This window comes from Mesoplodon mirus (genome assembly GCF_964341445.2).
Source record: "Mesoplodon mirus genome assembly, chromosome: 14".
NCBI lineage: Eukaryota > Metazoa > Chordata > Mammalia > Artiodactyla > Ziphiidae > Mesoplodon > Mesoplodon mirus.
The window spans coordinates 35,868,631-35,893,697 of record NC_138990.1 but is presented as its reverse complement, the minus strand read 5'-3'; the positions used below and the strand labels follow the sequence as shown (position 1 = coordinate 35,893,697).

General features: G+C 38.7%; 1 protein-coding gene across 1 annotated transcript in view; it reads right to left on the bottom strand.

Moving 5' to 3' along the window:
- The window catches only part of DDX1 (DEAD-box helicase 1), a 33,855-nt gene extending 9,191 nt beyond the window's left edge, over nucleotides 1-24,664 (bottom strand). Inside the window, exons 1-17 of the mRNA XM_082642210.1 lie at nucleotides 24,560-24,664; nucleotides 21,833-21,884; nucleotides 21,467-21,530; nucleotides 20,398-20,427; nucleotides 19,078-19,174; nucleotides 16,723-16,770; nucleotides 14,976-15,059; nucleotides 14,649-14,732; nucleotides 14,204-14,280; nucleotides 13,562-13,634; nucleotides 11,904-11,980; nucleotides 11,677-11,791; nucleotides 10,814-10,952; nucleotides 5,690-5,750; nucleotides 2,287-2,385; nucleotides 1,411-1,500; nucleotides 499-687 (exon numbers count right to left, since the gene is read on the bottom strand). Of these exons, the coding sequence (XP_082498336.1) occupies nucleotides 499-687; nucleotides 1,411-1,500; nucleotides 2,287-2,385; nucleotides 5,690-5,750; nucleotides 10,814-10,952; nucleotides 11,677-11,791; nucleotides 11,904-11,980; nucleotides 13,562-13,634; nucleotides 14,204-14,280; nucleotides 14,649-14,732; nucleotides 14,976-15,059; nucleotides 16,723-16,770; nucleotides 19,078-19,174; nucleotides 20,398-20,427; nucleotides 21,467-21,530; nucleotides 21,833-21,884; nucleotides 24,560-24,575 (1,395 nt within the window). The 5' untranslated portion in view covers nucleotides 24,576-24,664. The remainder of the gene's footprint in view (nucleotides 1-498; nucleotides 688-1,410; nucleotides 1,501-2,286; nucleotides 2,386-5,689; nucleotides 5,751-10,813; nucleotides 10,953-11,676; nucleotides 11,792-11,903; nucleotides 11,981-13,561; nucleotides 13,635-14,203; nucleotides 14,281-14,648; nucleotides 14,733-14,975; nucleotides 15,060-16,722; nucleotides 16,771-19,077; nucleotides 19,175-20,397; nucleotides 20,428-21,466; nucleotides 21,531-21,832; nucleotides 21,885-24,559) is intronic.
- Nucleotides 24,665-25,067: the final 403 nt, after the last annotated feature.

Here is a 25,067-nt window from a genome sequence, read left to right as displayed (position 1 = left end):
AAAAGCAAAGGTGGTTTTCAAAACACTGTGTACTTAGAATAAGCATACCCTTATTATATAAGGTATTATATACCTTATATAAGCATACCCTTATTATATAAAGGTAAATCTAACAATGGTGAAAAAGTGAGATGATGGACTCATGAAACTGATATTTAGAAAAATAAGGCACATCAAGAAGATTCCAAAACACTACTAAAAATGGACATCATTATATCAGAAATTAGACCTATATATACACAGGTAATCCTATTTATTTACAAAACCTATGTCAAGAAAGATGATCACAAAAGTAACTTTATATAGAGAGAAAAGTAAAGTATGAGCCCATCACTTATTCCATACCTAACAGACCTAAACTCTTTTGGTCAATGTGCCAGACTTCTCTTTTCTTAAAGGTACAATGTCTGGTTGCTTTAAGCATCATGAAGAGCTTGAGGTTAAACTAGTTGATGAATGCTTTACTCTATACAAATGTGAACGTTATAAAGTACTTACCCTAATGTGGTTCTTCCCAAGCCTTTCCCAGAGTCTGTCAGCTTTGGGATTCACTGGGACAACAACATGGTGGACAGTATCTGGAACAGAATCTTCTCCTTTCAAATCAACCCAGGTGGGAAAGTGCATGATCTTCTCAGACAGTTTCTTCACATCAAAAGAGTGCAAAGTGGCTGAGCAAACAATCACCTAAGAAGAGAAAACCCAAAATTTAGATAAGCTTTTATAATAATAATGATACTAGCATATGAATACAGATGTGGGGCACGAAGTATGCTAAGCCTGGAACCTAAGACAAGTTCAATACCTGACTCTGTAGCAACAACTAGTGGCGTGACTTTGGGCGGGTTTATCTCTCTGAGCTTCAGTCCCCTCACTGCCACAGAAATCATGCCATCTATTCCTCAAAGTCCTACAAAAACTAAGTAAGATGAAAAGGTTTTTAAAAATCTAAAGCCATAAACTTGTCCCCTTCTCTTAAAAGCCTCTCCTCTTGAGTTCTTCCTAAGAAAACAGAATGAGCAAGAGTAATATTTTAAGAAATAATTACTAAGGAAATAAGTTTTTCAACAGTTCAAGACATTTCTCCTTCAAAGAGGAAGCAGTACTCAGTCTTGAACATAAACGCTAAATGCTCTGTAGAAAACAAAAATAACGATTAAGACTTTTTTACTTATAGTCTTCTGTTACACCTAAGTAATTTCCTTAAATTCCCTTCACCTTTATTTCTAAAAGCAGCTCATAAGACTGTTTCCTTTGTGTGTACTACTTAATCAGTTAACGAAGAAAATGTTTCATACAGCAGTTAACGTAATCAGAAGACACTAAAACGTGAATGTAAAACAAAAAAAGTAAGCGTTAATATGTAACAATTGTCTACATGTATTTTAAGATGCATTAGTTATTTCATACCTGAAGTCTTTTTCCATCAGAGGTAATCTGAGGAATCTGATTGTGAATCCTATTTATAAAATCAGAGTAACCTTGAGAAAGAAGCCCATCCTGCATGAGAAGCAAAGAACAACATGTTTTTTAATCAGTATCTAAATCTTTCTTTTCTAAATCAATTGAAAAATATAAGATATAGAAACTAATTCATATACATACATATCTCCATATTTTCAAAGTAATTATTTTCTACTGGATATTTAAAGACAAGTTGTAAATTCAACTTTAAAGCCCATGTGACTATAATATGAAATAACTCAAAAACCATACTCTGGTATTCTAAAATGAATACAGGAGTTAATAACTCCCACATCTCCTTAAGAATACGACTCTAATATGAAAAAGCAAAGACCTTCAATGTTGAAAAACTACCTCATCTTGAAAATAACTTGGAACTATATCTCAAAAGCCCAAAGCATATTAATGTAATTTGTAATGTTTAAAAAAAAATGTTATGTACAAACAAGATAACTATTTGGAGTACAAAACAAACCTACATGTCTAGTAATAAGGGTGGTTAAATAAGTCATGAAGTGTGCATATAAGAGACCATTAGACAGCCTTTAAAAATTGTTCATAAATAATAACATGAAATACTTATGTACCATATTTTTCTAAAAAAGACTTCCCAGATTCTAAATAGGCTGATTGCAACTACATAAAATAGTATTTACTATAAATAGAAGCAGTGAATGAAAATACACCAAACTGGTAACTATGTTTCTCTCTAGGTATTGGGATCATGACTAAATTGTATTTTTTCTTCACCGTTTCACACATTTTATCCCCCAAAACATAAGCAAATATTTTTTTTAAAAGCATGAGTATATTTTAACATACAGCTTCATCCAGGACCAGGAATCTAACTTGGGATAAGTTCAGCTTTCCAGTGGACACCAAATCATCCAGTCTTCCTGGAGTGCCAACAACTATATCTACCTAAAAAATATCCAAAAAAAGCACCTTAAGAAAACTGAGGAACTATTGTAATCACCTTAGAATAGCAACCAACAATGGTCTACTTACAATAAAAACATGCATATTGAAATAGTCATAGTCAACTTTAAATCTGCAAAACAAGAGTTCTAGATAATGCTGTATTATTAAACTTATATCTGGTTTGAAATTAATGTGAAGATTTTGGCAACTGATTGTAACATTTTAAGCTGTTATAGACAGTCTAGTATATAAAATTTGTTTTCCAAGTGAAAAATCAAATGAATTTACAGGAACTCTGAAATTAAACCAGGATCCAAATCCCAGTTCCACCATTACCCAGCTGTGTGACCTCAACTTATTTAATCTATTCTAGTTTCAATTTTCTCTTTCTTTTTTTTTTTTTGGTACATGGGCCTCTCACTGTTGTGGCCTCTCCCATTGCGGAGCACAGGCTCCGGACGCGCAGGCTCAGTGGCCATGGCTCACGGGCCCAGTTGCTCCGCGGCATGTGGGATCTTCCCAGACCGGGACCCGAACCCGTGTCCCCTGCATCGGCAGGCGGACTCTCAACCACTAGCGCCACCAGGGAAGCCCCCAATTTTCTCATTTTTTAAGTGGGTAACATGTTCTGCTTTGCAAGACGGCTGTGATAATTAAGAGATCAGATATGTAGTGCATTTGATGCCCAGTGTGCCAGATGCTTGATAAATTTGGTTATAATTAATAATGAAGATGACCTGACTAATCCAGGAAAAACAGTAATAATTACTATTTGTCAGGTGCTTATAATGAACATGTGCTGTGCTAACCTTTTACAGGTATTATATCATTTCATGTTACCACTAAGGAAAACACTACTATTATTAGTCCTGTTTTTAAATGAGGAGACTGAAGTTTAGAATTCTAAAGTCATAAGAACTTAGATGATACAGCTAGTAAGTACCCCAACTGGGATTCAAACTCAAAGTCCAAACTTGAGAAGAGGTCTAATTCAAGTAAGAACAAGTTTTATTTAGCTTTTTATTATAAAAATTTTAAGACATCTACAAAGAGAATATGAGCCACCAACGCCAGTACACCCAATTAACCACTTTTTCCATTTTCACACACACACCTTTTAATCAAGTCCACGGTATAGTGATTAGGAACACAGGCTTTGAAGTAAGTTCCACCTATGAGTTGTAAGATCTGGGGCAAATTACTTAATATTTGGTATAAGCCCTCTTCCTAAGCTGTAAACATGGGGAAGAGGACCATCACAAAGGGCTATTGTGGGAATTGAGTAAGAAAATGTATATAATGGACTTAGCAGGGCCTGGCCCATTTCTAGAAGGTAATCAATAAAGGATAAATATTTTTAAAGTGTGTATATGGATGTATGTGTGCGAGCACAATAAGGTATTATATAAAATCATTCAATAAATCAGACAATTCAAAACTTCTACTCTTTATCAACAGGCATAAAAAATGACTTCTTTTTCACTTGTGTTCTCCACTCTAGACTAAAAACATAACTATCTCCTAACAAATTCATCACTATAGTCTCATTACTTCAATATCTCACCTCTTGAAAAACTGAAAAAGTACTGTGCTGAATGGACTTTTAATTTGATCCAGTAGAAGGCATTTAAACTCCCATAAAAAATGAAAGACATTTCTGAAGCTATTGTTTCAACTATGTTGATAACTGTAAGCAAGTCTCAGTTCAATCTAGAAAATACTGTCTGAAAATGAAACCCACTCAATGTATTAAGAATGTACTATGTGCCAAGCACTGTGCTGGACACAGCAATGAATACAATACCACTCTGGTTCTATGGGTAATGTCTCTTTACCAAAGGATTCTAACCCACTGTGCGAGTTTCCTCCCTCCTCAATTTCAGCAGGTAGTCAGCATGAAAACAGAAACTTGGTCTCTCAGGTTTAAAAAAAAAAAAAGTCAAATTGGAAAAGCCTGAGAGAAACAGCTATATGACTTGGATAATAGCACCAACCACTTCTTCAGGCCTAACTGCACATGTTGCGTAACTGTGCAACTTTAAAAGATTAAAAAAATTACATAGTTCTATTCTCTGACTCCAAAGCTGACTTCTGCCTGCAGCATAAGACATAACACAGGGCTAAGGGTGCCAGAGGATGGTGGGAGATAACAGAGGTAGAGAATGTAAGATGGAAGGAAGAGCGGGAAGAGAATACATTACATCCCCTAAGTAGAATGGAGCTGAATCCTGCCAGGAAAGCTACGGAATAACACTCCCTTTACTTTGCCATTAGCTTCAGCCAGTACCAAATTTTAGATCCGCCTGGCAAAAGCAGATCTAATTCCCTAAAAGCTCTGTAGCTGGACAATGTAAGTCAAGAAACTTAATAACTTACGTGGAAAATGAATTTGGGTTTGAGGAACCAAGATAGGGAATGAACATATTAAATCTCTCTTATAACCATTAAAATATAGCAAATCAAATAAGAACATAACAAAGCTATGTTACTATCTTAGAATAGTATTAAGCACAGGAATGATTCCTCGCCCTTAATATGCCACACCAAGTCAAATCAAAACCATTCAGCATGAAATTTCATTTGACAGCAGCACCAAGGCAACTGAGGGGAGAACATATTTGCTCACCATAACTCAGTCTCAAGCAGTTTAGATTAAATGATAAAATATTTAGGGAAGGAAATGAAAGAGAAGTCTGTAAGGACCAAGTTACTTGATACATACAAAATATTTTATGATGTTCTACCTGTACCTGAACCAACAGGCAGTTAAGAGTTTCCCAAACTTCTTCCCCAGTAACGAGGATCACAGTCCGAGCTTCGTCCTCGATAACAGCACAGCCTCTAAGACTTCCCCTTACACAAATCTGAACTCATCTCCCCTCCTACTAGAACCACTGCCTTACCATCCTTCAGCCTTCCCAAGGATCACTGCCAAAACTACCTTCTCTGCAATCCACCTTATCTCTATTTCTATTCTTAACTCCAGCTGCTTCTTTTTCAATTATCCCCAGAGGAAATAACTCAATGCATGAAAATGCGAAGGAGGTTCGCAGGTGCTCAAAAGATAAACCAAAAAAAATTCACATATGTTGGAATTTTGCATGAGGTGTTTGGAAGAAACTACTATGCTGTACACCTTTGGGAAAAGAAAAGGCATACTTGTAAGATGTTTTTGAACATACATACACTCTTTTGACCTTGTTTAATTTCAGCCTCATTTGACTTTTCTTGAAACACAGCAGAACTATATTGCCAAAATGACAACACAGAGTGTTACTTTTTTAAAATTAAAAGTACAACTTACCCCATTATCCAAAACAGAGAGCTGATCGCGTGCTGCAACACCTCCAATTATCAGAAGCTCCCTGAAATAAATACCAGAATAATAACGTAGAAAAAGATTAAAGCCTGCTATATTGTTTGTTTTTTTTCAATTTGGGGGAGGTGGATATTAAAATTGAATAACTGAGAAAGAATCTACAATAAAGGTCTGGAGGAGGAAAGAAACAAGGCGCTTCGTTTCCAGGAGCTACATAAAATGTTAATGCACGGTAAAGTAACTGAGGAGAACGTGAAAGCTTGGAACCCAGAAAACATCAGTCCTCATCTATATATCTTTCTATATTAGGATAATTCCAGGTACCCCAAACTCTGGTTTCAATCAACCTATATAGACACATGTGGTTGTACATGCATAAAATATATACTCTGAAAGAATATATAAGTATTAATTTTTAAAAGTTGCCTCCAGGTTGATAACCAAAAACTGGGGAATGGGGTGAAAGGAGACTTACTTTTCATAGAATATCCTTTTGTGTTTGAATTTTTCTCACTCCAAATACTTCCAAAAATATGTTTAGATTAAAAAAGATTACTTTGGGACTTCCCTGGCAGTCCTGTGGTTAAGAATCCACCTCCCAATGCAGGCGACGTGGGTTCGATCCCTGGTCTGGGAACTAAGATCCCACAAGCTGCGGGGCAACTAAGCCCGCATGCCACAACTACTGAGCACATGGGCCACAACTAGAGAGCCTGTGTGACACAACTACAGAGCCCATGTGCCACAACTAGAGAGAAGCCCGTGCACTGCAACGAGGAGCCTGTGCACCGCAACAGAGATCCTGTGTACCACAACTAAGACCCGACGCAGCCAAAAATAAATAATAAAATACACTCTCTCTGGAAGAAAAAAAAAAAAAAAAGCCTTATGCCAAGACAATTCTATGGGGGGAAAGAATAGTCTTTTCAACAAATGGTGCTAGAACAAATGGATATGCATGTGCAAATGAATGAAGTTAAACCTCATCTTTAGGCCACACACAAAAATAAATGCAAAATGAATCACAGACCTAAATATAAGACCTAAAACTACAAAACTCTTAGAAGAAAACGTAAGAGTAAATTTTCATGATCTTGGTTTAGGCAAAGTCCCTTATAACACCAAAAGATGAACAAACAAAAAAGCAACAGATGAAAAAATAAACTGGACTTCATCAAAATTAAAAACTTTTGTACTTCAAAGGACACTGCCAAGAGAGTGAAAAAGCCCAAGAATCACAGAATGAGAGAAAATATTTGCAAATTATATATATCTAATCATAATACTACATGTATATATCTTACAACTCAACAATAAAAAGACAAATAACCCAACTGAAAAATGGGCAAAGAATCTGAACAGACTTTACAAATGGCCAGTAAGCACATGAAAAGATGTTCAAAATGATTAGCTATTAGGGAAATACAAACCAAAACCATGATAAGATACCACTTGACACCCATTAGGAGGGCTATAACTGTAAAGACAGATAATAATGTGAGGATGTGGAGAAACTGGAACCCTCACACATTACTAGTAGAAATGTAAAATAGTGTTGTCACTTTGGAAAACAGTTGTGTGCTTCCTGAAGATGTTAAACATGAAGCTACTGTATGATCCAGCAATTCCACTCCTGGATGTATATTCAGGAGAAATGGAAATGTATGTCCACACAAAAGTCTATACACTAATGTTCATAGCACAGTAGCCAAAAAGTGGAAACAAGCCAAACATCCATCAACTAATGAGTGGATTAATAACTATGTGGTATATGTATACAATGGAATACTTTTTGGCAATAAAAAGGAACTAAGTACTGATACATGCTATAACATTGACGAACTTTAAAAACATTATGGTAAATGAGAGAAGCCAGTCATGAAACAGCACACATTGTCCAATTCCATTTATATAAAATGTCCAAAACTGGCAATTCTATACATGGAAAAGAGATCAGTGGCTGCCCAAGGATAGGAAGGTGTGAGGGAAATGGGAGTGACTGCTAAAAGGTAGTGTTTCTTTTGAGGGTGATGAAAACGTTCTAAAATTGGTTTTGGTGGTCACACAATTCTGTGAATATAATAAAAACTAAAACAACCTGTACACTTTAAAGAGTGAATCGTATGATATGTGCATTATATCTCACTAGAGCTATTCACAAAAAGATTGTCTCCTTTTTATAAATAGCAGACAAAATTACTTCCTGAGGCAGCCAAACAACTTTCAATCAGAAGTAGCTATCAACTATCTTCATTTATTAATTTTACTCTTATTTAATCAGTCATTTAAAAAATACCATAAAATACTGGGAAAGTGGATGATGTTGACAGAGTCTCATAAATTCTATGACTGATGAAAAGAAACAGCTTCATGGTTGCCTACTGTCATCTTAAGCGATTTATAGTGTTTAAAGAAAGAAAAAAAAAAGCTTTCTAGTCTGTGAATGTCCATTACCTTGGCATAGTCCTTAACCACCTACCACTAGAGCCATGTTTCCTAAATCCGGTAACACCAGAGGCCAGATTGGCTACTTAAGAATCACCTGGAAGAGGTGCCATTCTTCCTTAAAAAACAAAGAGTTCCAATTCCTATTCCCTGGAAAATCTGATTCAGTATATACAGAAGAGGGACCAATAAATTTATATTTTTAAATAAGGTCCCTTAGCTCCCAGGTTTGGTAACTATGGTCCTAAATCTATCATTTCTTCTATAAAACTTTACTCTTATCCACTTTCCTAGTCAGATACATTTATTTCTACAAATTTAGCAGAAAGCTACACATACAGATAACAATCTATGCTTGTGTGCAAAGCACTGTAGGGTTGAGGAATATAAAAGACCAGCCCCTGGCTTATGGTGTGTAAAACTGAGTTGGGACGAGTAAAGCTATGCACATTTAAAACAAGAAACACTAACACATGACAGTGCATAGGGATTATGGGGAAGCAAACACAGCGGTATCCGAGGAGGGAGAAAGGACCGGGCTGGCACCAACACGTTAGCTTCATAGAAAGACCAGGACTTGAGCTGGGTCTTCAAAGAAGGAAAAGGCTCATTTGTACTGAATACCGAAATGAGTAACACAATTTTACCATCTTAGCAAATCAACTGATTTTGTCATCTATCTTCCCTTCCAGGCTTTGTCCAGATGCACGTTAATCTTTACACATAATTAGAGCACAAAAATCAACTTATATTAGCATTTTACGTTCTTCCAAAAACACTCTCTTGTGAAGAGTTCTGAGTCTCTTACGCTAAGAAGATGCTCTGGTGATGTACTCTTGTAGTGACTCTCCCTGTCGTATCCTTAAAGCATTTTATCACATTACTTTGGTTGTTTCTCTGCCTTCCACACTATCTCCACACTCCTACACATAATTCTATAAAAGCAAAGATGAATTCTTGTTGTTATATCTTGATCCCTAGCCTAAGTCTTCACACATGGTAGGTATTCAAATAGTTACTGAAAGAGTGAAATGCATCAATCATCAAGACAAAATTAGGAATTATTTTACCTAAAAAGTTTTACTAAGTATAAATTTATCCCTGAATAAGTTTAACTTATGAGAAAGATCACCATTAAAAAGATGGGGGACTTCCATGGTGGCGCAGTGGTTAAGAATCTGCCTGCCAATGCAGGGGACACGGGTTCAATCCCTGGTCCAAGAAGATCCCACATGCTGCGGAGCAACTAAGCCCGTGCGCCACAACTACTGAGGCTGCGCTCTAGAGCCTGCGAGCCAGAACTCCTGAGCCCGTGAGCCACAACTACTGAAGCCCGCGCACCTAGAGCCTGTGCTCCGCAACAAGAGAAGCCACCGCAATGAGAAGCCCACACACCGCAATGAAGAGTAGCCCCTGCTCGCCGTAACTAGAGAGAAGCCCGCACACAGCAACGAAGACCCAACGCAGCCGGAAAAAAAAAAAAGCTCAGACATCAAAATAAGATTTTTAAAAATATAAATAAATAAATAAACAGATGGGCCCACGGGACATCATTAATTCAGAGTTTCTGAATTTAGATAGTGGTGATGGCTGCACAACCTTGTGACCATATGCTAAAACCCACTGAATTGTACACTTTAAATGGTGAATTTTATGGTGTGTGAATTATATTTCAGTAAGAAAAATTAAAAGAAAAATTAATAAAAATCAAGTGTCAAATCAACTGACAGAGCAGTTTACTTATATGGTATGGCTTTCCTCAAATTAAAAGGGATTGCTACTGAGCCAGAAGTTCTCCAAGATCACTAGACTTACAGTCTCCCCGCAATGGCAGAAAGAGCCCTCGAACTAGAGGGACCAGTGTGAAGGCCCACAGGGAAGATGGTCGCCACTAGGAGACAGGCTGGAATTAACCTCGCCAAGTCAGGTTTACCAACACATGAGACAGACAGAGATACATTTTCTATGCAAATGAAGTGATGAAGCTAACACTAAATGAAATGGCCCCTTTAAAAAATTAATTTTTACTCTGACACAGTTTTGCAAACCATGACTCTTTATATAAGAGACACAGGAAAAATCTCAATTTACTTTTTTTTTTTAAGGATTTATTTATTTATTTTTGGCTGCGTTGGGTCTTCACTGCTGCGCGCGGGCTTTCTCTAGCTGCGGTGAGTGGGGGCTGCTCTTCATTGCGGTGCGCGGGCTTCTCATTGCGGTGGCTTCTCGTTGCGGAGCACGGGCTCTAGGCGCGCGGGCTTCAGTAGTTGTGGCACACGGGCTCAGGAGTTGTGGCTCGCAGGCTCTAGAGCGCAGCCTCAGTGGTTGAGGCGCACGGGCTTAGTTGCTGTGTGGCATGTGGGATCTTCCCAGACCAGGGCTCGAACCCATGTCCCCTGCGTTGGCAGGCGGACTCTTAACCACTGCACCACCAGGGAAGTCCCTCAGTTTACTTTTTTTAATAGAACTCTTCTCACTTAAACAGGAGTTTTATATAGAAACTAATTGCTACTATATGTCAAAGTTAAATATATTTACACAGTCATACACATGCATATGTACACACTCTGAATTTCCACCTCATTTTTTTTCCTACTTTACTCTTCTTCTGAAACACCTCAGACCTAAAGACTATAGGCATTTGAGCACAAAAGGAAGCCTTACCTTAATTTAGGATTATCGACATATTTCTTAAACTGCTTGACGTTATTCAAAGTTTGTTCAGCCAACTCTCGGGAAGGTTCGACAATGAGAGCTTTCGGAGCGTTGGGGAGAAACTTCGCTTGTGCCACCTGAGCGTTACCTTAAGAAAAGAAAAAAGATTAGAACACGTTCAGATCACACCTCATGATACCTTTATCTGTAAAACACGAGCACAAACACTCCAGTGTCAAAATTTTAAATAACAACTGTCCAGTGGTATGGGGGATAGTCAAACTAAACAAAATAAAGATTCTTAAAATGAACCACAGATTCTTTAAATCTACGTGCAGTAATTTAAATTGATTATATGCTTTGTGATAAATTAAATGAGCTATGAAAGGTATTTTCTTTAAATAACTGGAAGCAGATTAGGCAGCACAATGGGGTGAGAGTGTGAGCTTTAGAGTCAGACTGCTTGGATTTGAACTCAGTTCTACCACTTACTTGTCCTCTGACTTTGCGCAAGTGACTGCAAGTCCCCACTCCTCAAGTTCTTTGTCTATAAAACTACCTTACAGGGTTGTTATGCAGACTACATAATGCAGGTGAAACACTTAACACAGTGCCATGGCACTTAATAAGCACACACATTATAAATACTAGACACCATCATCACCATGAACAGCTTCCCCAAAATGCGTGAACTGAAACCAAATACTTGGAGTTTATGAATTAGGTTTTGAAACTGAATTTTACTGACATGTTCAATAAAGATGCATGACTAAACAGGCAAGGGGAGTATCTGTACCTCACTACAAGAAGCCTTACTTACTGGAGTTTTCAATACCCCATTCTTGAAATCTTTACCCTCTCAGGTGCTATACCTGTGTGCTGTGATTTGACAATGAAACTATCCGGTGCCTTGGAAAGGGCAACAAAACCATCTTTTGGTGGAAACTTAAATTCTTCTTCCCCGAAGTTGAATTTTAGTTCAGCATTCTAGCATTGAATAAAGGAGAAAATGAAAATGCTTAACCTAAGAGCAAACTAACCAATATGAAATAATGAAGATCAAAGTAGCTTATAATCACAGCAAAATGTCTCTAATTACCTTCAAAACACAGGCAGCAAAGAGGCCTTGGTTCTTCATATGTGGTGGTATTTCAAATGCCAGACCAAGGTCTTTTCCTTTAAAAAAAAAAGAGAGAGAGAAATTGAATTAAAACTCCCAGAAAAGAACGTCCACGTGCTCACACCACCAAATCTAGCAGCCGACGCACATTCACACGCCCCCCGCCCCGTTACTGCAGATTAACTGTGCTAATACCAATGTCTTCACTTTTTTACTTTACTCCTGAAATTGTCCCCTCTCCCCCTCTACAATTTTAATTATTCCCTTCCTACGGGATTGCTTCCAGCAGACACTTGAATTAGACGAACCTCCCTGAGCTCAGAACTTCCTCCATCTGTCCTTTATTTTTTCTTCTCCTTTTTGTAGTAAAACTGCCTGATTTCCATGTTGACTGTGTCCACCTCATTTCACTCCATTCTCTGTTGAACGGATTCCCAGTCAGGCTCCCCCTACACACCCCTCGTGCCACCACAACAGCTCTTTGTCAAGCTCATTAACGAGCTCCACTTGCCAAACACAGTAGTTCTCACTCCTCATCTTTCTAGGCTAGACCCATCAGCAGCACTGGACACAATCTGATCATTCCCTCCTCCTTCAAAAGCTTTCTTCACCTGAACTGCAGGACCTCAACCTCTTTTGGCTTTCCTCCTCATTCACTTCTGCTGGATTCTCCTCAATTTGCCAACTTCTAACCACAAGAATACCCTGGGCCTCAGATCTCTCCTCTTCATTACCTACTCTCATTCCCTAGGTGATCTCATCTAGACCTATGACTGGATCATACATAAGCCAATGACTCTCAAAGATGTATCAATATCTCCACTTTTGATCCCTCCCCGAACGCTTAACTGTACATTTAACTACTTACTTGATTTCATCACTCAGATGTCTAATACGCATCTCAAACTTAACTTGCCCCAAACAGAACTCTTAGCATCCAACTGGTTCCCTACCTATTGTCACCACCCAGTGTTTTCAACAAAGCAGCCACAGTGATTGTACTGTTAAACTGTTAAAAACAGATGATGCCAATTCTCTACTCAAAACCTAATGACTTCCAATCTCAGTCAAAATAAAAAGTTTGTATCATAGCCTATAAGGTCCTATATGGCCTGGCCTCACCACCTCACTGACCTAAGATTCTACGACCCTCCCCCATGCTCAGTGTGCTCCAGACCCACTGGCCTCCTCACTGTTTAAATACCCCAAGCACGCTTTCATCTCAGGACCTTTGCAATTACTGGTCCCTCTGCCTGAAATACTCTTCCAAGATATTTCTACTCAAATGTCACCTTCTCAGAGAAGCCTTCTCTGATCCCCCAGGATGCTCTCCAGCCCCTTACCCGGATTTATACGCTCCCTCAGTGCACTGTTCCCACCTTACATATATTTGTCTGGCTCTCCCTATCAGTAGCTAAGCCCCACAGAAGTGTACATAAATTTATCTAGTCCATTTTCTGCTGTATCTCCAGCACCTACCAGCATGCCTGGCACACAGCAAATGCTCAATAAGTATTTGTTCAAAAGAAAGGCAAGGAGGAAGAGGAAGAAGATGGAAGACGGTGAGGAAATTTTAAAAATCACAAATAATGAATATCATATATACTCTCTAACAAAATGGTCCCTAGAAAGCTTACCATTTTTGGAGAATTTGACATGCCCTTTATCCATATCTAGGTAACATCCAATAGTATCATGCATAGTGAATTCCTAGAAAACCAGAAAGTCAAGTGCTGTTAATAAAAAGCAAATTTGAAAATAAGGTAAAAAGGTCAAATAGAGCTGCATCCAAAGTATGTGTTAGTGTTGCATAATACTTCCTTAAAATTCTAAAGTAGATTTTAAAAATGCCTAGTATAGCATATCATATCTAAGAGTAGAAGCATCAGACAGACTTTTTAGAATCAACATATTAAGGCTCCTCCACATTACCAGAGATGTCAGCTACCAGAACAAGTATATTTAGATTTAACATGACTCAAAATAAGAAATGAGTGCCACACAAGTATTAAAGTCAAAGCCAAAATCAAAAAGGGGTGAACACAGAAAACAAAGTAATACACCTTGGAGGGGCTAATAAATGGCATAAAAGAAAAATGGCTTTCTCATTTTGTAACATTTCTTCACTGAAGTCCCAATCTGAACTTTCCATGGAAAATATTCAGAAAATTCACTTGAATTTCACAATCATTTCTATACCCTCAGTCATGTCATGAGTGATCAAGTAAGTATGCAAGAAAACTTACTAACACTATGATTAAGTCATCAATACAACTTACCTCTCCATAATTATCAAATTGTTTATTGTGAGATTTCTTTCCTGTTCCACCAAAGCCAAATCCAAACTTGTCAGTACCTAGATTTTAAAAGTATTTTATAAATGTGGTAAGAATAAAGTTAAAGGCACCATGAAAGTTCACAAGTTGAAGATAATCTGAAGCATCTACACAGTATTGTGTGGTACATATTAATGCATACTAACTTTACTGACTTCATTCATACCCTTAACCTTATTCCTCCTGATTTTATGACGTTATAATATCTATTTTTTGGTACTTCAAATCTTTCTTGGAAGGAGGAGGGTAGAGGTAAATATTATTATTTCCATGTCTCTAAATATAAACTTTCTATGGTTACGTTTACTATTTTGCTCCCCACTAAAATAAAATGTTAAAAATTCACAAATGTAAAACAACAAATTCAGTTTATTTTAGAAACACTTACCTAGGTCTAGGGAAGCCTGCATAGAAGACCACCCAACTCTGCAGAGTCCTTGGTCATGACAGGATACTTCATAGTAGTGTTTCCCTGCAAGGGCAAAATACTTTGAGATTTTTATAAATTATACGCTTATGATTCATTTACCATGTAGCTACTTTCCCATTGTTTCTGAATAACAATTTGTATCTTCCAAATGAAGAATTGTATACAGATCTTTCTGTAACATTAAAAATCTTTTCAGATCCTCGATTCAAAGCTATTTTAAAGAAAAGTTCATGTATTAATACACCACCCCAAAAGTTCAGACAAGTACAAATGTTGTTTAAATACCTTTTGTTAATCCTTTAGTAGCTCTACATCCATGCCATTCCTTTACTTCTCTGCTCTGACAACAAAGACCATCTGACCCAATTGCTGGATTTCAGAAAAACACAGAAAACCATGTCAATACAGATTACATAAATCACGCGTTCTGAAATAAGTATCATTCCGTCTCACTAATAAGGTCATTCGTTACTCGGTGCGATGTTCCGGGGAATGAGACGTGCCGACTCCTGAAGGGTAGCAACGTCTTCCCCATGAGCAGCTGCCCTCATCCATCCCCTGGAGGGCTGTGGCTTACGCTGAGGACTAGTTTCTCTACTGTTATCTGTTGGCTGGGACACGATTCTACCACAACAATTCTGAAAAGGCATCAACACAGCACCTAACCTGACTTGTACTACCGCAGCTGCATCACCAACACACGTTTAGACAACTATTCTCTAGAGTCCTTTAAAGAAACGGATACTAAGGATGACGCAGCACCCACTCATCAATACTTGCTGCTCTGATTTTATGCCGAAATTAGAGCTTGAGTGAATGCTACACTAAAAGAAAAACAGAAACTCTGGCTTGTTCCCTAATCCGTGGATCCAGAAACCATAAAGGGAAAGCAGGAAAAGCCTGAACGAATAACCCTGTAGCTGTTATTTGCTAATATTAGGGCTCTAAAAGATGAAGTTCTGTATTATACATCAGTCAGTCATAGTGCTTATTGGTGCTTTTTGGCGTTAAGTAAAGCACTTGGCTTTTGTCTGTACTGGAAACTATAACTTCTGTCCTGATTCTGGCTTGCAAATCATATTCGCCACCTGAATGTAGAAGAAATTTTTTAAAAAAGCATCTCGTCACACATTTTCCTTCACTTAATAAGAAATTAAATTATTTATTCAAAGTATAAATTCTTATTCATATGGGTACATTATATAAACCTCTGAACTTTAAAAAAAGTTCTCGGACAAGGGTAAATCATAAACATTTTTGTATTTAAAATTCTTTATGCATATATACATATATAAACTTTTACATAAATTAGGTATCACATGGTAGAGAGTAGCAGTGTGGGGTTGTTTGTTTCTGTCATGATTCCTCAAGGCCCACTGACCTTTCTCTGCATCCTGATTTTCTTACTCATTGACACCTGGAGAAAATTCCTCCAAGTCAACTCTGCAGTTCTGACTTATTCTTCATAATAGCTGCACAACAGTCCTTGGATACACCCTAATCTTTGTCTACCATTCTAGCAGTATCATTTACTTTGCTGGCAGTTTTTATCATTATAAATAATGTTGCATCAAACAGCTTTGAAAGTATATTCTTACATACTGGCACTTTCATTCCAATGAGCTTGACCTTCCAGGAATATGTTTTTTAAATATTAACAGGTAATGCCAAACTCCTTTCCAGAGAGGCAGTAATTTGTAAGTCGGTTATCACCCTTTTGGATTCTTGCCAATCAGATGGGTATAAAACAACATTCACTGTAACTTTAATTTCCATTTCCCTGCTACCTGTAAACTTGACCTTTGTATGTTTATTGCCATTTGGATTTGGTTCTTCTGTGAACTGCCTATTCACATCCTTTGTCCATTTTCCACTGATTGCTTATCTCCTTCTTACTAAAACAGGTAACACTTAATCTGCTGTCAACACAAGAACCCCTTACCAGTTTACAAGGATTCTTTATCTTTCCTCAACACTGCATTAAAAACAAGTTTTTGAATCACAAATGTGCTGCTAAAATCTATCCACTTACCAAAAGCAGATCCTCTATCATATGGGTTCATTTGCCATTTGTTCAGCACTAAGCAAATTAAAACAAGAAAAGTTAACCCCAAACAAACATAATTTAAAACATGCTACAAAAAATGAAGCAAATATTTTATATTTTATATGATATCTTAACTCCTCTAGTTCCAATATGGTTTTATACACTATTTGGAATGTACGATTAAAATTGCTGCTGTTTTTATTAAAGGCAAAACTGAAACAAGCCAAAAATAATAGTCACTGGCCCATCCAGGGCAACCTTTTCTGCTCACTCGCTTCAGTGCCTTTTTATTAGATGGCACTGATCTTTGTCATAACTATGGAAGTATTAATAAAATGAAGTTCTGGTGACTTCAATCATAACGAAAATAACCCACCAACATATCAGAATCTAATTATCACTTTATCATTATTAAAAGAAAAGCAAGTCCTTTATTTTAAATAATTCATAAGTGACAAAATATTTTCCTCCTCACTTTTATGGGATTGGCGTTTTTCTTTTCTAAAACATCTTAAGAGTCTGGATAAGCAAAGAATCACAATAGCTAAAGAGAATGCTATGTGTTTTCAAGCCCAATTTCCACCCAAGGTAGAAATCTTTTCTAGATTATTTCTGGTCAAATAATATCTATCATCTGCTTAAACACCTGGAATGATGGTGAAGTAACGTCCTCTTGAGGGTCTCTATCCATTGTGGGCTCAATCAAGCTACTAGGAATTAAACAGAATTTTCTATAACAATTATTCTCTCTCCAGATCCCAACAATGATTTAACAATTATACCGCCTCCCTTTTTTATTTGTTTCTCCATGTTTAAGTATCTAGCTTCCTTACTCCTAATAGGACATGATTTTTGGAACTGCAACCATTCTGGTTATCCTTCTGTGGAAGCAGACAGGATCCTTCTCTTTCATCACTCTCTCTGATAAATGATGGTTTATAGTTGCTACAAATTCTGAGACTATTTTTAAACAGACTAATAGTCTAAATAGTTCATATCCATTATCTCACAATTCATTTACAAATGAGTTCATTCTACAAACTATGTAACATTGTTACTTTCAACTACTGAGAAGAAAATGTTGATATGCCAGCTCACTCCACTTAAGCTTGCAATTTTGTCACAATCCTATTTTGTATCATGAAACAAAAGTGACTTAAAATGTAACAAAACCATAGACTACTCAAGATAGAATGGAATTCAGAAACCACTTAATAAAAGCAACAAAATTTAAGGATAAGAAAACTAATGTAAGATTTTTCATGGCACAGACAGGACCAATCGCCATGGAGATAGGACTGAAAATAAGAAACTGACTTTAAAATGTACACTTTACATTTCAACCTCCTGGGCTCCTTCTTTCTTCCCTTAAAGGAAAATGCACGCCTCTTTTCCCTGTAGAAGGCAATATTTCCTACCACTGTGGGTTTATACTCTATCAACTATTTGTAAAATCTTTCCTTAATGCCTTTGGAAAATACTGTACCAATTTATCTTCAGTATTATGCATAAAAAGTTATCAGGTTAAGAAAAACATTAAAATAACTAAATATAATTTCTAAAATGCCAGTGTTTTCTCAAGGACAACACTGTTAGTACCTTAGGAGGGACAGTCTTTCAGTGTTTATGCTCTAAATGACATTTAGCATCCCTGGTTTCCAGGGCAACAAATGACAATACCATCCCCTGGATACTGACAATAAAAATGCACACTCAAATTTCACATCTGGGGCTTCCCTGGTGGCGCAGTGGTTAAGAATCCTCCCACCAATGCAGGGGACACGGGTTCGAGCCCTGGTCTGGGAAGATCCCACATGCAACGGAGCAACTAAGCCCGTGCTGCACAACTACTGAGCCCGCACACCTAGAGCTCATGCTCCGCAACAAGAGAGGCCACCGCAGTGAGAAGCCCGCGCACCGCAACGAAGAGCACCTCGCCACAACTAGAGGAAGCCCGCACACAGCAATGAAGACCCAACGGAGCCAAAAATAAATAAATAAAATAAATTTATTTATTTATTTATTTATTTTTATTTTATTTTATTTTTTTTTTGCGGTACGCGGGCCTCTCACTGTTGTGGCCTCTCCCGTTGCGGAGCACAGGCTCCGGATGCGCAGGCCCAGCGGCCATGGCTCACGGGCCCAGCCACTCCGCGGCATATGTGATCCTCCCGGACCGGGGCACGAACCCGTATCCCCTGCATCGGCAGGCGGACTCTCAACCACTGCGCCACCAGGGAGGCCCATAAATTTATTTTTTAAAAAAACTTCACATCTGTAAATGCCAGGAATGAGAATTACTAATTTATACAAAAGGAAATTAATATATGCAAAAATTACCTGAAGCACCAGTTTTAATTGTCGCTTTTCCTTTTTTGCCTTCTTGTTGGTCTTTCAGAGTTTCATAAACTATCTGGATAACTGGAATACTGAAAGCCTAGCAAATAAACAAGAGTTCTCTATATTAGCATTCAGATATCAGTGACAGTTCAATAATCAACATAAATTACAAAAATCATGCACGCACCTTAAATAATGACACATATTCCTGAGCGCTGCTCCAATGTGCCCAAACCCAAAATACCAGTAAGATAACAAGAGTTGACTGAATGAAGGAAATAAGAACCAGCTGATAGCCCAAAACAATAAACAATCGGGACCCACAGAATGAACTAAACTAAAAAGGATAAATATTATTCTGACAAACCGTTTCTCTAGTCTAGGCCAACAGGAGATCAACCTCTATTTGCAACTTCTTTTTTTAAAATTTATTTTATTTTATTTTATTTTTTTTTTTTGCGATACGCAGGCCTCTCACTGTTGTGGCCTCTCCCGTTGCGGAGCACAGGCTCCTGACACACAGGCTCAGCGGCCATGGCTCACGGGCCTAGCCGCTCTGCGGCATGTGGGATCTTCCCGGACCGGGGCACGAACCCATGTCCCCTGCATCGGCAGGCGGACTCTGAACCACTGCGTCACCAGGGAAGCCCTATTTGCAACTTCTTTATTACTAGAGCCACTGCATTAAAATTCAGAAGTGAGTATAAATACTAAAGATACTGTAACTCTTTCTCCAAGACCAGTTTTAAACTATATTCTTAAAGCCATACTCCTATAAATCTTATTTCAGAATGAGCTGGCAACAAAAATATTGTTCTCTGTGGCAAGCAACCACTTTTTACATTTTGGAAGGAAGATACTTGATTAAATATTTCAAAGTAAAAACCACTGTTCAAAGTTGCTTTAAAAATCAAATCTTACCGGCTTCCCTGGTGGTGCAGTGCTTAAGAATCCGCCTGCCAATGCAGAGGACACAGGTTCGAGCCCTGGTCCAGGAAGATCCCACATGCTGCAGAGCAACTAAGCCCATGAGCCATAACCGCTGAGCCTGCGCTCTAGAGCCCGGAGCCACAACTACTGAGCCCGCGTGCCACAGCGACTGAAGCCCGCGTACCTAGAACCCGTGCTCTGCAACAAGAGAAGCCACTGCAATGAGCAGCCCGTGCACCACAACAAAGAGTAGCCCCCGCTCACTGCAACTAGAGAAAGCCCGCGTGCAGCAACGAAGACCCAATGTGGCCAAAAATAAATAAATAAAATAAATTCATGAAAAATAAAATCAACTCTTACAAAGTAAGTCAATTTAAGTTTATTACTTACACCAGTTTTTCCACTTCCCGTTTCTGCAGCCTAAATGAAGAAGAGAAAAAAAGTTTTAAGTTGCCAGTTAAGGAAATCAAATTAATGCGACACCATGTAGAAATCTTTAACAATTCACAAGCTACCTTTATTTCCCCAGTGTCTGCAGATTATTCAGACTTCCTCATTCAACTTTATTGTCTATCTTGCCATTCCTCTTCCATTCCCTCAAGAATCTGTTCTCCCTTTCCTTTTCCCATTGCTACCATTCAAATCTAAACCCTTATTATTCTAACCTAGATTATTATAAAAGTATCCTACCAGTATCTCATGTCTTAGAGCTACACTACAAGCTGCTATCAAATCAGTCTTCATAAAAACACAATTCTAACCGTGCAACGCATCCCTAGTTAAACATTTCCAATGATCCACACTGCCAACAAACACCCAAATTCTTTAGCATGACACTTAAGAAAGGGCACAAATCATCTGACCCACTGTATGCGTCTCATCTTATCTCAAGTTACACTCTCCACCCCAGACACACGTATTTTATGCTACCATTGAAGTGAATTACTCTGGGATCATATCCTGCATTCTCCTATTCACGGTTTCTGTTGATGTGCTCTCCACCTAGAGAGCATCTCTCCACCTAGAGAGCATCTCTCCACCTAGAGAACATCTCTCCTTTATCTTCCCTTGTCCAAAATCTACCTCCTCCAAGCAGAGTCCTTTATGATTCCTCAAGCGGAAGGTAACTGGACCCTACTTGAATCTTTTCATACTTTGCACCTCTCAGGCAGGTGCCACATTTTCCCTTGTATGACATTTATCCATGTACATGTCTTACTGTGTTACTGGGTTGAAGCTTCTGAAGGGCAAAGACTGCATTTTATTCACCTTTGTGTTCCCCACAACTTCTACCTAATTACTTTGAATGCAGCATAGGTAGCTTAAATGTTTGTGAATAAATAAAATTAATTTGGTGAAAATACCATTTTTAAGCCTATGGATTTCTTAAAGTGGGTCATTAACAGCCCCAGAATCGTGTTTCCCCAGCTTCCAACGACCTCACCACATTTAAACATACCATAAGGACATCACCTCCTCCTAGGATCAGTGGGATGGACTCAGCCTGGATATCAGTTGGGAGACTAAAAGAATCATATTTTGAAGAATTTTAGTTAATTAGAAAAAAATCACCCAAGCTAATTAAGTCATGTTAAACTATAAACCTAAAAGAGAATTTTATTTGGTAAACACTACCAATCTTTTTCAGCTAAAAATACATCAACGTTTAGAAAGGAAACTATGATTTAAAGAATCACAGGAAAAAACTCAATTTCACTTACCCAACTGGGCCCAAAAATATGTGATAAAAACACTAACCACTATTTAAATTGAAAAACATTGTTGTCACAGGTACATTTAAGCTTTTAAAGATGGAGGTACTTACAGCCAATCCATCTCTTCCACAGCTTGAGCAATTTCAGGCATAACACCCATCTCTGAAAACAAAAATTAATTTTAAAAACTACACATACTAAACTTAAATCATATTGCTCTTAAAATTACTGTTCAATGGGGAAACAAGTTTGAAGCATAGCTCAGTTACATAGTATCTCTTGAGTATAAATTTTGGAGAAAAACTTGAGTTCAAATTCAAGCTCTCACTAGCAATGTGACCTTAGGCAAGCTATAAACCTATTTCTTCACACAAAATGGAGCTAATATTGCTTATGTTGAAGGAATATGGGACGATTACAGATAATCATATGAATGCATCCAGCACATAGCTATCACTTGGTACATAGTATCCACCAGTGAGTGTTTCCTCCCTATGACTGGTGAAAAATCTGCCAGAGTTGGAAAGTTCTACACCGGTACCATGGTTGTTTCACCTAGAGATAATGTGGAAATCATTTGCCTTGACTCTTTGAGGACCATGTGAATACCCTCAGCGATCTGAGAAAAATGAACAGGCAAGGAGAGCCCACATTTATAGGCAGTCATAATCAAAACTGGTAAACAGAAACGGGAGGGGCTGCTGCTGAGAACTTGGGTTAACTGGAAATGTCAGCTGAAGAACTACTGTTCTTAATTGTTCACATGTTTAAGTAATTTACATCAAAGTGAATCCTAAATGAACAGATTGGGTTATTTCTAATTGGATTTTGAAATTTTAACACTTCTCAAATGAACTGTAGAGGGTACACACGGAATAGTGAGTTGTATTACTTAAATCTCCTTTCCAAATAAGAAGTGATCTTTCTTTTAAGTCTGCATTTTTAAAATGTAGCTTTTATTAGTTATCTTTACAAAAGTATATATTTCTATTAAAAAATGAACAACACTCAAATATACCCAAGCCCCAGAAATAACCTATTTGGAAAATTTGTATTTCTTATAATCATTTGTGAAAAGGCATAAAATAAAACTACAATCCACTGCAAGAGTAGCTTTTTCTTTGCATCAGGTGAGAAGACACATACTAGCAACTAACAATAGATACAACACTAACATTTTGTATAATAAACGAGTTAATATAAACACTGATGACATGGGAAAGTGTAAAAATCTTTTTCAAAAAGGCAGGCTCTCCTACCCCTAAATCTCTTCAGAAAAGCCACAGACTGAAAAACTACTCAAGATCAAAAGTTGTATATCCAAGCCGACCTTTTTAAAAATTGCCCCCATTAAAGTCTAGGTGTATTCTCTCTCCTACAACGCAAATTGCTTAAAAAAAGGGAGTGATGGTCTTCAATATGCTGCATACAGAATACTGCAAGCTGAAGCTGCCTGTGAAACTATTATATTGCAAGCAGCAACCACAGACAGCTTTCAGCAAATTCCAGGCAATTTCTTGTTCCATTCTGGTCATGTTTTCTGCAGGTTTGCTTTGAAACCATCATGTTTTCTTTAAACAGAACATTTTTAACACTCAAAAGAAAAATAGGAATATTCATGCTCAATTCCACTTTTGTCTTTATTTCACATCACAGACTCTTCTAGTCCTTTACTCTAATATTCCTGAAATCTGTGCATGACTCCCAAAGGAGTGAACCTATAAAATGACAACCTGGAACTGCTCTACACACCTTGGCTCTGAAATCTTGTTTGAGGAGAGAGCTGGGGAAACAAAAACAGCTCCCAGTCTGAGCAGATTTCCCCTTGCCTATTATGAAATGTAACTAAAACAATCAGAAATCCTCTCTCACGACTAAAACCTTGGAATTCCTAACGTTCTAATAGGAGAAAAATGAAGAAAGTACAATACTGTGTTATATCTGAAGTCATCTTAATAGATTAACAATATTAAAAGACAGCAGGCCTAATTTGATACATTTATTGCTATATAAATGTACGACTTTTAGTCTATAAGGCTTACTGCAACTTGTAAAACTGGATGTATAAAGGAAGGATGATAAAGGAAAAGAGAAAAACAACTGTCGGGTTAGGTAAGCCACCTAAAATTCCTGTTTGGAATAAAGGAATTTTATTTGCTGATGATACCATCAGCAAATAAACAACGATTTTCAAAATTTGTGATGGGCTCGTGTGTACGCGGACGAAAATGCTTTCCCTCTAGCTTAGATATTCAACGTTACTGTTGATATAATAGAGCTTAACCACAAATAAATATCAGGTTTGTGCCTGGAAATTTTAGTTTTGGAAGGGCCTGAAGAAAACTAGATGCAGGATGGTCATTTCCAACTGACCCCTCCCCGCGCCCTGCTGCTTCTCGGCCAGGCCAAGCCCCTATCGGGCGCGGAGAGAAAAGGGCTCCTGAGCACCACTGCCACGTCAAAGAGCAAGAGGCCGGGGCTCCAAGAGCGGCCACAGCAACGCCGCCGTATCGTTCTCGCAGCCCCTGGTGTCCCGGCAGGACAGCCGAGTGAAGGGAGGCTGGAAAGAGAGAAAGAAGAGAGCGAGCACGGGGAGGCCCGGCCCGGCCAGCACCTGGAGGGAAAGGCTCTCCCTGCAACACCGAGGCGCACCGATCGGGCCTCTCGCGCCGCCACCGATCCGCCCGCAGTGCGGGGACCGAGGGGACCGCTTTGGACAGCTCCCTTCTGTCCCGCGCGGCACCTGTGCGCCCCCGCCCCAAAGGCTCCCCTCCAGCCGGCCCAGGGCCGAGGCGTGCATCGGGCCGCCCGCTCCAGCCCCAGCTCCGCAGACGCACCGGAGAAAGCCGCCATCTTCGCCCAGTCCTCCGCGATTCAGCTCGCGTTCCCTCCCTCCGAAAGGACACGCGGCGCGGTAGCGGCCGGCGCTTCCGGCCCCCCCGCAACCCGGCCCGAGTGTGCCGCTTTCCAAGTCCCGGCAAGGACCCAGCTCCAAAAGAACTGTTCCGGCTAAAGAAAAGACCCGCCGCGGACTCCACGGCGCGGACCCAGTTCAGCTGCCCCTTGCTGTTCCTAAGTAGCCAGGACCCGTCATCATTAGACGTACTCAGTTACCTTTTATGTAGAGCATGCTATGTGTCATCAGGAGCACTTTTCCACATGCAAGGAAGCAGACGTTACGTGATGAGGGTCACACAATGGCCCAGGATGACCGGACAGCAAAACTGTGCCATCTCTGCTGCCTCACTCAGACCCCGCTGCCTCTCAAATATAAGCAGGGCTTTGTGGTGTGTGAATGACCTGGAGAGACCGAATTCATCGCCCAGAAAACCAGCGCTAGTGAGC